General features: G+C 31.7%; 1 protein-coding gene across 1 annotated transcript; it reads left to right on the plus strand.

Moving 5' to 3' along the window:
* Positions 1 to 8651: 8651 nt before the first annotated feature.
* LOC134695969 (anhydro-N-acetylmuramic acid kinase-like) lies at positions 8652 to 12044 on the plus strand. The gene is made up of 2 exons (XM_063557474.1): positions 8652 to 9948; positions 11383 to 12044. The coding sequence occupies exons 1-2, from the start codon at positions 9205 to 9207 to the stop codon at positions 11842 to 11844; spliced, it is 1206 nt and encodes a 401-aa protein (XP_063413544.1). The 5' UTR covers positions 8652 to 9204; the 3' UTR covers positions 11845 to 12044.
* The last annotated feature ends 4922 nt before the right edge of the window (positions 12045 to 16966 follow it).

A 16966-nucleotide genomic window follows, 5' to 3' on the forward strand; every position in this document is an offset into this window, starting at 1 on the left:
CTTTTGGTTCCTTAATTCTCAAATTGATAAATATCTGAGGGACTTTCTTCCCATTATGAACAAAACCAATTCAACTAGAAAATTTATTACTTTTCAATATGACAGTATTTTGTCCTATGTTTTAATGCCCCATTTATGGGCATTTTTTTTCCTGGTCTGTGCATCTGTTCGCCTGTCACGCTTCAGGTTTAAGTTTTTGATGAAATGACCAATCAACTTATAACTTAGTACACATGTTCCCTATGATATGATCTTTCTTATTTTAATGTCAAATTTACCCCAATTTCATGGTCCACTAAACATAAGCAATGATAGTGTGAGTGGGGCATTCATGTATCTGATTTCGTGATTGTATTATTTTAAAGCATTTTACCTCTTTAGTAAGAGAGACAATCATATTTATGTACTTGTTTCATTGTCATATAAACACACCAGAGTATATGTATTTTAAAGGGAATAAGAAATAGAAAATGATTTATATTAAACCAGATACAAAAGTCCTAAATTTTGCTTACATCACTTACATGTATGTTATAACATAAGCAGACTCAAGTAATATAAACTAATGTGGTTTTTCTGTGGAATGATATTTAACCATATTAACTGAACAATATTCAACTAATGTTCAGAACAAATCATTAAGTTTTTTATGCCATTACCAAAGAAAAGTTTGTACTAGTTAAATAACTGTACTGAAATTGTAATTGTTTATATCAGGTTCCCCATATTACAGATAATTAGTCTTAGATTAAATTTTGTGATATTTAAAATGTTTGATGCAATTCTAGCACTCGTACACAATCTGAAAAGATGTACAAAAGTTAGGTCAGAATGTTCTTGTTTATAAGTAGCTATTTGGTCCCTATACATCTCAGAAAAACTGTGAAATATGCACATTTAATTGTCTTTAAACTATTGCATTATTTTGATTTGATAATTTAAACCTGCTATCACATTGCATTAGCAAGTTGTTATACATTGTATACACAATCAAGCATTTGAATATTAAGACATATTTTTTCCAGCAGACTATACATTATCCTTTGTTATCTTTCTTATATATCCCCGATCACTTGAGATTGGCATATGAATTTAAGATTATTATGTTAAATTATTTACAGTAATATATTTCAAGTACATATTCACACATGTATATAAAATTTTCATTATCATAGTTTTATGCATTATACAGTTGGTGGAATATATTTTTCTATAGTTATTTAAGCATACTGTTATGATTATATTGTAGGCAATTTCATATTTGTTCTGTTGGATAAACTTTTTAAAGATAAATATTTTTAGAGATCTTTGAAAGTAGCAGATGCTTAACTTCCACATTGTTCCTATGTTTATAAAACTATTCAACAATCACATCTTAATGCAGATACATTGTAATGCAATTGTCAATATTATACAATCTTTTTAAAACCCCAGGTATCTTGATTAACTAGACATCTACAGACAGTACAATCTAAGTATACATGATATTTATGCATGAATCTGAAGGAACTTCTGATATTAAACTTTTTATGTTGTCATTTTGTTCATTATTAGAGGATTGTTTTTTCATTTTCATTGTTGATAAAAGTTAAATATTATGTATTGTTGTTTTTATCTATCCAAATTGAAAGCTTTTCTCATCACTTGGCGTCTGTGGTCTGTCGTTAACTTTTACTAATATCTTCTTGTCTGAAACTACTGTTCCCAATTGAACCAAACTTTGCCATAATCATCATTTGGGTATCTTGTTTAAAAAATGTGCTAACGACCCTGCCACCCAACCAAGATGAAAATAAAAAGGCTAAAAATAAAGTTCAGCAAAGTAAGATCTACAACAAAGTCAAAATGTTCAATTGACCCCTAAGGAGTTATTGTCCTTCATACCTTTATAGTAAATGTTTAACATTTTTTCGTTAATTTTTGTAATCTTTTACAAAAATCTTCTCCTGTGAAACTACTGAGACAAAAACAAACCTGTCCACAATCATCATTAGGGTATCTTGTTTAAAACATGTGTCCAATGTCTAAAAATATTACATAGGATAAAATGCAGTTTTGGGCTAATATTTCTAAAACCAAATTATTCAGAGCAAATCTGTCGAAGGTTAAATTGTTCATTGGTTCAAAATCTATCTGCCCATAATATTTTAGACAAATCAGGCAACCTGTTGTTGCTACCTTGAATTGGTAATTTGAAAATTTTTTGCAGCTTTTGGCTTTTATCTTCAATATAATTATAGATAGAGATAAACTGTAAACAGCAATAGTGTACAGCAAAGTAAGACCTACAAATAAGTCAACATGATCAAAATGGTCACCTGACCCCTTTAAGAGTTATTGCCCTTAATAGTTAATTTTTAACAATTTTCATAAATTTAGAGGCCCTAGTTATTTCCTTCTATTTCCTAGAAACGATGCTTTTTCCCCTGTACCTATTAGAAAATCACTTCATATTTCAGTACACTCATATTTTTGTTTTCCAATGTGTTGATTTTGTTTAAGCATACATGGCCCATGTGTTCAGTATTTTGTTGAATCAATCGTTTGTATTATAAACTTATAAATCTTTTCTAAAACCATTTTTTTCTTTAAAGAAATCTTTTTGCTCTTACAAAGTCAAGAATATAATGCATGGTGGATGATTCAATGGTTCTACATAATTTATGTACTTTCAGGCAGATATTAATTGAAGATGGCTTCCAGTTTAAAACAATAGAATTCTATATTCTATATAAATTCATCATAGATACCAGGAATAAAATTTCCTCCACAAAAGACTCATCAGTGATGCTCAATTAAAAAAAAAATGCTGAATAAAGCACTAAGTTGAAGAGAATGTGGAACCTAAAATTCCAAAAGGTTTGTCAAAAAAAGTTCTGTGCTTCTTAGGAATAGCTTGAAAAAAATACATATTTATTCTTTCTAAAACTTTTGTTCTGAATTTGATTCTTATCTGAAATAAAAGAATACTGTTATAGAAGCTATAGAAATATAACAGAAAAGTATTTTTATAAGAGGGTCTTCTGCATAGATATTTCCAACATATAATGATACACAACACATGAATTATGTCTGGATGATGGTTCAGTTGTCTTCTGTAATTGCTTGAAATAAAATCTGAAATTAAAAAAACATGACCACCATAAAAAAAAGGTTTTCATATAACTCTATGGGAACAAAATGCATATTTTTTTAACTTTTGGATAAAGGTAATAATGATAAGGTTCCAACTTCAAAGGACAAAGTTCACTTATGGCCCGAAATGGCCTAAAATATCAACTTTATCATATAACACCAAAAAGTTCAAAATTTGGTTCATGAATGGGTCTATTTCAAAAGCCTTAATGCTGAATACATTAGTTCTTTACATTAAAGTACATAATATTCTCCAAATTAGGTCCATTCTGGACATTTCGTCAAAATATGATGATTTGGTGCAATTTTCAGACCTAAAACCTTGATGAAAACCTAGGCCACCACATAGGATCCAAAATGTTTTGTAACAAAAAAAGATTCTAATTTTGATACAGAACTCATCAATATAAAAACTTTTTGGATAGTGGATGGAGGCCAAGGTTAATTATGCCAGAAACGATTAAAATTTTCGAAAATTTGACAAAAATTAACCTCAAATATAAATCATGTATATTTAAAGAGTCATAGCTTGCTTAAAAAACTATAAAGGAAGGTGCCAAAAAAGTATATTTTAGTCATAATAGAAATATCACAAGTGTTTCTATATGAAATTGGTGATTTTTTGGCCTGATTTAAAAAATACAAAACATATAGTGCCTATTTTAGCCCTTTGTGAACATTATCCTTTAGGATTTTATCTTCCTATCAGGAAACAAAGGTAGCCAGTATCATGCAATGTAGGGAAAATACCTATTTTAAACTTCTTTAATTGATAATGGGGGTAATGTATTTGGGATAATCATCACAAGAATTATATTTTTTTAACTGATATTTATTGTGTTTCCTAAATCAATTGACTGACTCTAAATGGCTAAATTTGGTCTAAGACAACTGGATATTGAAGTTTATAAGATCAGGCCTATTAATATTGTGTACTCTACCAAATCTGTTACTTTGTAGCTCATTTCAACTCCAAGATCGAAATCACAGGAAAAGGAGGTAACCATGTTGTTTTTGTTCCACATGTTCTATAAACGTTTTGTGGTGTTGTTACTTTGCAATTATTATCCTCTTGCTATTCTAAATAACGTGCCAGTATGAAAAAATGTACTCTGGATCAGAAGAAAAATGCATCTATCTAAAAATTTGGAACTTAAGATTTGGAATTTATCTATTTGTCTCTGAGGTTTGGCTAATAAACTGTCTCCTAAAGAAACATCAAAAAAGTCCTGGAACAAATAAACATTAACTTCATAGGTGATCGATTTTATATATGCTGATAAAGTGCTTGCTTGTTTCAAGTAAACCGATGAATTTGTAGAATGCACATCATTTAATTTTAATAATAGGTGATGGGTAAAGTTAATTTGTTCTATCATGAAAGTACTATCTTTATAATACATCCATGTTTCTACATTGTTTAAAAGGATTTATGATTCCTTATCATGATATATACTAATTCCTTTTCATGCACAAATCATTTATATATCTATAATGAGTGTTATTTCACATCATTTATGAATTTCATGCAAGAACTGTACAGTTAAATTTGTTGATAAAATTACTAAAAGGAAATAATGAAAAATCTTGACAATCTTTTGGTTAATGGCACCATGATTTATAACTATGATAGTGTTTAAATCATTTTAAGAGAAATGGAATTGCACATTTGCAACTATTGTATTAATTAATTATATAATCTGAGTAACATTTGTTTAAATCGACAGCTTATTCATTCCCCTAACAGGAATTCAGATTACATTGCCTGAGTAAAAGATCTGTTGAAATCAGTAGACTTTAGAGACCGTCTGTTGGTAAAGCTTGTGCCCATATGAGTTCTACTATCGCAACAATTGAGAAGTACTTTAGGTGGTATATATTAGCTCATTGTGTATATGATATACCATATATATATATAAGTAGCCTGTTATTATTGCATCTTCTCTCGTTTGAGTCCCAATAACGCTTCTTATATGTGAGGTGTAGTCATTATAGCGACCCTTACTACTCTGCTCTGAATCAGTTCTAGTGTGTCCTTTCTGGTTGGTTGATGCATAGTCTATAACTGTGGTGAACCAGAGTTGTATATTCAGCGGCTATGAATGTCCTTGTACATCCATCTGTTCGTCAAATATTTTCGTTACACTTTCAAAACGTGTTACTGAATGGGATGACTTAATTTTATTCAGTATCTTGACCGTAGTGAGTTGTAGCATGTGAAGACTTTTCAGATCTGTCAGGAACCTACTTCCTCTCTGCCAATACTTTTCAATATTTTAAATGAACTAAACACTATGACAAGCGAAATACATCCGTGATCATCCGTGACACAGAAATTCCATAACCAATTATGTTAAACATTCGAAGAAATGACTTACATCTTACCAATATTTTTTTTTTTTATTCAATTACTTCCTCGAAAACAGTAACAGTCTATCAAGGAAAAGCAAGCCTTTAATATCAAATCTTCTGCTAGAAATAAACACTATATTCTGGACCTGGTGGAATGAAATCGAAAGTTCGTCTTGTAAATTATGAACACATTTCTTTTGTCGCAACGTTCCGATCTCAACCGGTCCTCACCTTTGTCATTTCTTAATTTCAATCAAGATTTAAAGCTGGCCTCTAAAAGTTATAAACAGAAATACTGAACTCCATGAAAAATTCAAACTGGAATATCCCTTAACAATTGCAAATTCAAAAGATTCGGGCCACAATAAGGCAGCTCGCGGTCGGTTTATAACCATACGGGTTTGACCATGGAAGACAGAAAAACATTTGACAGATTTTGGATAGGTAAAATGAAATCAAAAATATTGGAATCAGTGGGAAGAGAAAAGGCTACTGTTTACAATACACGCATGCTGTACATTTGTGAATTCTATTATCATTTGATTTTTCTACCGTTTTAAGCTCACCTGGCCCAAAGGGCCAAGTGAGCTTTTCCCATCACTTTAAGTCCGTCGTCTGTCGTCTTTAACTTTTACAAAAATCTTCTCCTCTGAAACTACTGGGCCAAATTAAACCAAACTTGGCCACAATCATCATTGGGGTATCTAGTTTCAAAAATGTGTCCGGTGACCCGGCCAACCAACCAAGATGGCCGCCACGGCTAAAAATAGAACATAGGGGTAAAATGCCGTTTTTGCCTTATAACTCAAAAACCAAAGCATTTAGAGCAAATCTGACAAGGTAAAATTGTTTATCAGGTCAAGATCTATCTGCCCTGATATTTTCAGATGAATCTGATAACCCGTTGTTGGGTTGCTGCCCCTTAATAAGGTAATTTTAAGGAAATTTTACTGTTTTTGGTTATTATCTTGATTATTATAATAGATAGAGATAAACTGTGAACAGCAATAATGTTCAGCAAAGTAAGATTTACAAATAAGTCATCGTGACCGAAATGGTCAGTTGACCCCTTTAGGAGTTATTGCCCTTTATAGTCAATTTTTAACCATTTTTCGTAAATCTTAGTTATCATTTACAAAAATCTTCTCCTCTGAAACTACTGGGCCAAATTAATCCAAACTTAGCCACAAATATCTTTAGGGTATCTAGTTTGAAAAATGTGTCCAGTGACCCAGCCATCTAACCAAGATGGCCGCCATGGCTAAAAATAAAACAAAGGGGTAAAATGCAGTTTTTGGCTTATAACTTAAAACCCAAAGCATTAAGAGCAAATCTGACACGAGGTAAAATTGTTTATCAGGTCAAGATCTACCTACCTTGAAATTTTTAGATAAATCGGACAACCCGGTGTTGGGTTGCTGACCCTGAATTGGTAATTTTAAGGACATTTTGCAGTTTTCGGTTATTATCTTGATTATTATAATAGATGGAGATAAACTTTAAGCAGAAATAATGTTCAGCAAAGTAAGATCTACAAATAAATCAACATGATTTAAATGGTCAGTTGACCCCTTAAGGAGTAATTGCCCTTTATAATAGATTTTTAACAACATTTTCCACTGAAGCTATTGGGCCAAGTTCATTACAGATAGAGATAATTGTAAGCAGCAAGAATGTTTAGTAAAGTAAGGTAGATCTACAAACACATCACCATCATCAAAACACAATTTTGTCATAAATCCATCTGTGTCCTTTGTTTAAGATTCACATAAACCAAGGTGAGAGACACAGGCTCTATGTAGCCTCTAGTTATTCAACCCTTCGACAACATATATATATATCTATGTCCAATATTCACTACTAGAAATTAGAATTCTGATTTATAAAAATCTAACATATGAAACAGAATTGCAATATCTTCTAGTAGCACTGGGATAAACAAACTGAATGTCTTAGACTAGTACATTCAAGATTCAGAATTTAAAACTTCACACAATCCAACGCTCAACTACGTATATCAACCTACGTAACAAATGAAAACACAGTCATATTTTTACTTCGTACAGGCATTTTATGAAGAAAATCTTGCTATATTGTACACCTCCAACTTTTATATGAAAGAAGTCCGTTACATTGACAAAATTATGTGAACAATCCAAACAGACATACACCTTCATGATTTGAGGAAACAGAAATGTGGTTCATTTATAATAAAATTTTACTACTGTTCAACTGTCGAAGGTCGATTATTTTCTATATGTTTTCCATTTTCTTTTACCGATAAACTAGTCACTTGATTTTACATCAGGCGATTAATATTGTGATAGGATACATGTTGTCAAATATAATAGTTGATTAACTTGTCAAACATTATAATTAAATAATGATTCCACTCTGATCCTTGATATTTATATATCAGTTCAATTCTATGTTATTATTCACGTTTATATATTCATATGATACATCCTTCAAGTTGACTTTTAAATGTTCTTTTTTTTTGTGTTTTTGACAATAGAAATTCCAGAAAAACGCGGCATAGTACGACCGATATTTATATATTCAATTTTGAACACATGTTTTTTTACGATTTTTTTTCACAATTAGTGTCTATCGTATAAACTGACATAATTACCCTAGGGAACTTGAAATACATTTCTTCCCAAGTGTTCCAAGTGGTAACTTATTACCTTATTACTGAGGACGAGCAATAAGGCTAGCAAAAACCAAAATACCTGTCGCATTGATCCATCCTGACCTTCCATTCCTTTTGACATGACTCCGGCATCTTCAATGACATATTGACCAATGTTTAAAATCAGTTATTCGAATTTCGATAATACAATAATAATATTGAAAATATTTGATTATTATAAGCATAAGCAAAATATAAAATAAATCATAAAAATATAAAACTTTTATATCTTAGAGAAAAAAAAGAAATGGTACATGTTTCCAGATTGTACAAGTAAAGGTATGCACATTTTTTAATACAGAATTCCTGTTTTGCGAAGATGATAATCATAACACTTAAGTCAAGGCCTTGTGAAGTGATAACTATATTTATATATGATATCCTTGTTAGAGTAGTTATGAACACGAATGCAGTGTGTTAGCCTTGTATGTTAATAAAAAACACAACGCTCATTTGTGCATTGAAGTAACACGAGGTATATCAATTTTGAATATATAATTTTATAAATCAATTGGTATAGTGAAATGAGAAATGAAACATTTTCGTAACGATTTTTCCCTTATGACGGCAAGTATAATAGCTAGCTAGCATAGCATAACAAATATTCAATTCTGCAATGGTAGGCACTATGCAACCACTCTTTCCAAGGATTATTGTATTTTAAGTGGCCAAGGACGAAGTGTGTGTAAGATGATTAAGTCAACAATTTTAGGGTGAAGGTTAAATTTGAATAGGGAAATTGCAATTGTTATAAATACTGTTGCCAGCTGGGGAACAATATTTATTCATAACAATATTTTTTAACAGTGCATTCATTCAGTTCATATGAGGACAGACTTTTACCTGAGAGATGAGAGATAAACTTTTAATCATTAGATAAGAAAATTAATAGAGCAGAGGTTGTTTACGTTTTTGTCAGGAAGGTGATAACACAACACGAAACAGATTGACGTTTCTATTTCCGATGAATTATACAACATACATTGAATTAATGAAGTTTTAATTGTTGTGAAATCTTTTAAAATATGGCATCATTTTCCGGGATAGGTTGCACAACTGGACCTTCTTTAGATGGTTTGGACTTGTGTCATGTCGAATTTACAGGTGACGTGCAAACAGATATATGGGGATACAGAATAATGAAAGCTACGACAATACCATACACCCCGGAATGGCAAGGATTACTTCGAACAGCATGCCAGCTTAGCGGGGAGCAGCTTATTCGACTTCATGTGGAGTATGGACATTTTGTAGGGCAAACGATTGACGAATTCATTCAAACTGAAGGAATAAACAATTTGGATTTTGTAGCGTCACATGGGCATACTGTTTTCCATCAGCCAAATTTGGGATATACATTCCAGCTCGGAGATGGTGAGACAACTGCTGTACATTTAAGATATCCATTTGTATGTAACTTTGGTAATAAAGATGTTGCACTTGGTGGTCAAGGCGCTCCGCTAGTTCCTAACGGAGAAAAATTTCTCTTCAGTCACAAAGATATATGCATTAATTTGAGTGGAATTGCTAACATTGGTCTAAGGGGGCTTCAAGGGTATGATGTGTGTCCATGTAATTATGTTTCAAATATGCTGGCTAATCTACACGACTCTAAACTGGAGTATGATCCAGAAGGCGACTTAGCACGGACGGGTAAAGTAATGGACGATGTATTACAACAGTTAGAAGAGCTAGACTACTACAAGCAACTCCCACCAAAGTCAATGGAATCAGAAAAGATTGAAAATAGTGTGCTACCATTACTTGATGTAAGTTTCAGCTCAACTTATTACTTTTCATTACTATTTCCATGTTATTGTTTATTTTTAGTGTTGTTGATTCACCCTTTCAAAACATGTGCCATGACATTGACCCAATAATATTGACCTACAGTTCAATGCCTTTTATAGCACACTTTCGAAAATTTTATACTGTAATCCTAACTGCAACAGTATATCATGAAAAACGTATGTGTTGTTAAATTGTTTGTAACAATGTATAAACAAATAATATAATATGTAGAATACTTAAATTTATAGTGTATTTGTTTCTGTTAATTATATACATGATATATCGGGTAAACAACTTCAAACTTCAAGTTTAAGTGTACGGATTAGATAATATGTATGTGTACGTCATGTACGTGGTCATTTAAAATAAAGAATTGATAATACGTCGTATCTATAAAGCTAGTCTAACAGATATGTATTTTGGTAGAATTTTGCCTTGATATTTGTATATTGGTATCTTAATTACCTTTAAAAATCAGTCACCTTATAATGCTACATTCCTGACGAAACTGCTAATTTTGTTTAAGTAACGGGGTTAAAATTAATGAATTGGACATTTTTGATCATTTTGACACAGTTTTAACAGTTTTGCATAATGACCATATAATCAAAATGTATTCCATATTAGAAATATAACACCGGGGAAAACGATTAATATCTATTTAGTTATAACGAATGTTCACCCCATATTCTGTAGACAGAGACAATGACCTTGCTGATAAGCTACCATTAACCTCGGGAAAAGTCTTTATTTAAACAACATAAGTCATGAGTGTCATAAGTATAATTATGGTCAAGTTTCAAATTGGTATGGAAATTAAAAAAATAATGGATACACAAAATGATGCAATAAGTTACGCTGGTCCTAATGATCGATGATTTAATAACACGTTGTTTTATGGGCAAGTGTGTATTTCTATTTTGTGATGTTTAACTATTGTTTTAGCTTAGGGTGAACGATGGCGCCGGTTAAACGTTTAAACCCGCTGCATTTGTTTGCACCTGTCCTGAACCAGGAACCATCGGCCGTTCAGTGCATTGTTTTCATTTGTTGATGTGGTTCATAAGTGTTTCACGTTTTCTCGTTTTTATATACTAGTTATTAGACCGTTGTTTTTTTCTATTTGATTGGTTTTACACTAGTCATTCTGGGGCCCTTTATTGCTTGCTTTTCGGCGTCAGCCAAAGTTTCCTGTTCAAGGCCTTACATTGACTTATAATGGTTTACTTTTTCAAATAGTGATTTGGATGAAGAGTTGTCTCGTTGGCACTCATATCACATTTTCTTATATCTAATTATTAATTAATCAATACATATTAGTTTAGATTTTGTGTTTATAACCTATTAAGTATAGATAATAATAATAGTATAGAAAAATCAACATAATACAGATGAATAATTTTTTTTTCCAGACTAAAAAATACCAAATTCCTGATCTACTCAGGACATTTGCTGAACACGTTGCCAACAGATTGGCTGATGCATGCAAAGATGGACGAAATACGTTGCATGCGGGAACTGTTTCCAAACAAAATGGCGTAATTAAAGTTTTAGTTTCTGGAGGTGGATCTTTTAATACACATTTAATCGAATTATTTCAATCTAAGCTACTAAATGAAGGATTTGACATTGAGATTGCCGACAGGGACACTATTGTGTTCAAAGAAGCGTTGATATTCGCTTTTCTTGGACTCCGCTGTTTGTTGAATCAAGAAAACATTATGGCATCTGTTACGGGAAGTAAATTTGACTCAATTTCCGGGAGTATTCACCGTCCAGTTCATTCAAGTAGTTCCGTTACGAGGATAATTCGATTTTTGATGGAGAAAAACAAACAACGCACAAACTCGTCATCATCAATTTGCTCCAGCTAAAAGTGCATCTGATATCGAGGACGGACTAAGGATACGAGTTACTCCAAAAGTATTTACCGACAATTAATGTTATTTCTGTTTATTCTAAGATACAAAGTATAAGCTAGCAAAGATAACTCTCTTGGTTTTAATTGCCAAAAAGACTGTAAAAATGATTTATGATCTGTTGTTATATATTAAACGCATTAAACTATTCGAAATGTTGAAAAATGCTAAAAATTGAATGCAATGTAAATGCGGAAGAACATTATAGAAACATAAGCATTGTGCAATTTTCATATACTTTAAAAACGAGGAAAGATACCAAGGGCACATTCAAAAATTATTAATCCAATAAAACCATCAGCACTATGCCAACACATATTGAAACATGTTACATAGAAGGCAAATGACTTACCACACGAACCCCCATCAAAACATTGGTGAACTCGGGTGCTCCCGACTGATAAGTAGTTCTATCTACAATACTGTCACCTGTCGTGTTGGTTGGTAAGAAATACAGGCTACGTAGAATACCGGTGCTCAATAGCCATAAATCTGAAAACAAAGCCGGGTTACAAACTAAAATCGCGGGAAATACATTAAATATACCAGGAAAACAAAGGAACAACAGAGACGCTGTAGTGCAACAAAAACAAACGCCAACACACATAGAAACAAACTACTGTATTTCTGTGTCATTCGGTTACTTGTGGAGATCGAGTTGTCTCATTAGCAAGCATACTACATTTTCTTTTTTATATATTAGATATCAACTGCCATATTCCTGACTTAGAACAGGACATTTTAAGAAAAAACTGGTTAAAGGGCTAGCCAAGCCTCCCGCTTAAAGACAATGTTAAAAAGATTATATCGCTAGAATGACAACACTACGTGACAGAAATACAGCACAATCACGCGCAAAAGTGTTCATCACAGAGAAACGCACGAATAAAAAATATAATAGTCGACACATCATGCCAACCGCAGAACAACGACGAACAAATTCAATCAACGACAGATACCACAGGATATCAAAAACAGTGACACGCTTACGTAACTAATATGCAATCTCGAATTATATACAATTAATTTCACAATACTCGTCTGAACAATTTTCATGACAATGATGGTATTGAAAGGTAATTTTATACATATTTAGACTACAAACGATAAGACATTACACATTACTAAACCGAAACCATAACCATAACAGAAACATCAAAAAATAAATACATCAATTTAGGATGTACAAAATACCGAGACATGTTTTCCCATTCGGTATAAATGTCATATTCAGGAATTTGACAATGATGGTATTGAAAGGCATTTTTAATAATTTTAAGGACAAGAAAAAGATAAGACAAAACACATTATTCAAACGAAACCATAATACAATAAATACATGAATGTTGGATGTACAAAGTACCGATACACATCGTATAGCAATGCACACGGTAAAACAGTCATATTCGGGAATATGTCACGTTTGGTATTTAGCCAAAATAGACGACATAGATATACAACCACAACCTAAGACGTGGTAAAAATGTTATTAGATAGTTTAAATAAACACGTCGTATTTAAATCTTTCTTCCTCATCACTCGGTTGTATATGAAGTCAGTTTAGTGTGACCATGCACGAGCATTTGGATACGGCACATTGACAAACATTTCAAACAGAGGCTGTGATGAACTTGTGATGAACTGTGACTTATAGTTGTTAATTTCTGTGTCATTTGGTTTCTTGTGGAGAGTTGTCTCATTGTCAATCATACCACATCTTCTTTTTGGTATTGTCACCCAAAACAAAAACATCACATAATCTAGTAATACAATATACAAAATTAAAACTTGATCTTCAACTTGTCATGATAAAACTACATAACAATTGTCAAATCGATATCTTCAATCATGACGAAAAAAAGTGTGGAAACCTGATTAGTTCAGTGAAGTTTATAAGTCATAGGACCCTTACTCTGCACAAAACATTGAAGTTCAAACCGGAACAAACTTCGAACTTCATTTAACTTTTCATGATAAAACCTATATATTAATTTTCAAATCAATATCTTCAAGCACGACGAAAAAAGTGCGGAAAACTTATTATTTCATGAAATTTTCTATGTTCAAGGACCATTGGGAACAGTATATCTAGTATATATGTTCCTGAGGACCATAACTCTGCACAAATCATCAGACCGGAACAAAATTCAAAATTGAATTGTAATTTGTCATAATAAAGCTATTTAACATTTATCAAATCGATATCTCAAAGCATGACGAAAAAAGTGTGGAAAACTGATTATTTGAGTGGAGTGAAGCTTTTAAGTCCAAGGACCATAACTCCGCACAAAGTTTTCAGACCGGAAAAAAAATCAAATTTGATCTGTATCTTGTCATGATAAGACTATTAACCAATTTTTCAACCGATATCTTCAAGCATGACGAAAGAGAGTGTGGAAAACTGATTATTTGAGTCCAAGGACCATTACTCTGCACAAAATCTTCAGACCGGAACATTATTTGAACTTGATCTGTAACTTGTGTTAAAATTATACACTTATATAAAATCAATATCTTCAAGCATGACGAAAAAAGAGTGGAAAACTGATTTGCCGAACAGACAGACAGACGGAGTGCAAACCTAAAGCCATCTTCGACTTCGTCGGTAGGGGACTAATTAGTCTCCTTTTCTAGATTTAGACATTTTAGTTTTACATAAGAACTCTACACTAACATTCACGACAACAGAGATGATTTTTCTTTCCCTTTTGTAAATTATCCTTTTTTGGACGGTGATGCTCTTCTGGCTCCATCTTACGGTGTTTATTTTTTCAAACTTGTTCACTATGCTCATGTTTAGAGTGACGTTTCGGATTTCAATGAGCACAATCTATCTATTAAAGGTAAATAATTAAGTTCATAGTATGTGTCTGAGAACAGGACCCTATGTTGAGCCCAAAAATATCTCCCAATTTTTACAAATCCCTGTTTTCTCGTATATATTAATTATTTGTACCATTTATATACCAATTTATCATATTTTGACTCTAAATATACATATTAACTGTCAAATGAGTATGTAAAGCGCTCTATATAGACCGAGAGTCACATTGATAATGAACATGAAAATCTAGAGTCAAAATATGATAAATTGATATATATATATGGTACAAATAAATGATGTATATTGGAAATCGGGGATTTATAGTATAAAAGGGGGAGGGTCTATGGGGCTCATCAAAGTGTCAAATCTTCAAGCATCTCAGTATCATTTAGTTATGGATTTCGGTGTAATCGTCTTATGTGATACAATTATGCTTTTCCGTCAGAAAACTATTATATTTTTTATGCCTTCGTTATTCAGCCTTCAGAAAAATTAGTATTAATCTGAATTAAGTATATAAATATACGCAAACACAAAACAGTTTTTGCATATCCCCCCCCCCCCCCCCCAAAAAAAAAATAAATAAATAAAATAAATAAAAAAACTAATAAATAATAAATTAAATAAAAATTTCAAAAAACTAGCATGGTTTAAACTTGAGAAAATCAGATAACTAACACATGTTAATTTAAAATTACAGCTAACCAGCTGCTAATATACTTTTCCATAGATCAATTTTTGATATTTGATTTTGTTGCTTTTTGACTATTTAAATGCGTAGACTTGTTTTCGATTTCAATTGCTTTTTTAATTTTTATTATATTCGAGCGTCATGGGTAAATCTTTGACAGACTAAACACGCTTCTGTCGTGCAAAATAATAATACTGGTGTCTTAAATGAAATTTGTTTCGGTAATCTCTGATCTTAAATCTTAGTTTAACAAATGGACAAGGTATGATAATGGTCGTTTTTGGCCCCCCTTTTTCCAGAATTTTTAAACTTGAAAGTTGAAACCCATCACGCTTGTGTAATGAACTTCAGTATCTGTTTGTTTATGTAGAACCTTATTTTTAGGTGTTATGTACTCAAATATGTTCAAACTTGGACCTTAAAAGGGCTAAAACGACGAAAAGTGTAAGAAATCTACAATTTTGTCATGTTCGGAGACGAAATTTGACATCAGCGCCAACGTAGACCATCTTAAAATTTTTAACCATCAACTGTTCTCTTCTATATTTTTCTCATAATAAAATATCATGGTGGTCTACGTTGGCGCTCATGTCTAAAAATTTGAAAAATAATCCGATTGTTTACATTATTTTGGCAAGTCATTGTAGTACGTCATTGGGAACGGCACGGGTCAGAAATTATTCCGGGATACATAATCGATCAGAATATTACGTACGGATACTATTACGCCGTATCCAGTCATCAAGACATGCCACTCTCTTAAAGAAATATGTTGTATACGTGAAATTAGACCCATGTAAAACAAAATAGTCTAACACTGTGCAGCCAAATACAGAGTTGTGTCCCTTGAAATATGTTGAATTAATTTTTATTCATTATTATTTTCAAATATTCAACAACATCTTACAAATGAATTTCATAATAATTTCACAATATATTCAAACTCTTTTTGTAGTTATGAAGAAAATCATTTCATCTAAACTCATACATTTTGCACTTTGAAGTTTTCTATTTAACCATCTACAGAAAAATAAATTTATGTATATTATCTATTTCGTGAAAATACTATGATCTTATTATCATGGGAAACCCCAACAGCGCATTACTTGAATAAAGATTAAAAAAAAGTACATTACTTGAATAAAGATAGAAAAAAAGTGCATTACTTGAAAATGTATGAAAAATGTTTTAGAGAAACTCTTTTTAAAGAATAATATTCTGGTACAAGAAACCGAAGGTGTCATAACAATTAATTTCTAATCATTGTGCTGATTATATATGTGATTATACTTCAAACATTGCTTTGTGGTAATTTTGTGTAATATGTAATATATCTGTTGTATATATATGTTGAAGAATTTAATAAAGATAAAAAAAAAAGTGCATTACTTGAAAATAAATAACTGTGCATTGTCCATAATTTAGTACATTCTTAAATGGAAAAGTAGGAATTTTACTACGACTTGTTGACAGACAAAAATCTATATATACAGTAATAATCTAATACATAAGGCATCAGTGCAGTCAATACTGAATCCAAAGTATGAAATGCAATTATAAAC

The sequence above is a fragment of the Mytilus trossulus genome, chromosome 14 (genome assembly GCF_036588685.1).
Source record: "Mytilus trossulus isolate FHL-02 chromosome 14, PNRI_Mtr1.1.1.hap1, whole genome shotgun sequence".
NCBI classification, from domain to species: domain Eukaryota; kingdom Metazoa; phylum Mollusca; class Bivalvia; order Mytilida; family Mytilidae; genus Mytilus; species Mytilus trossulus.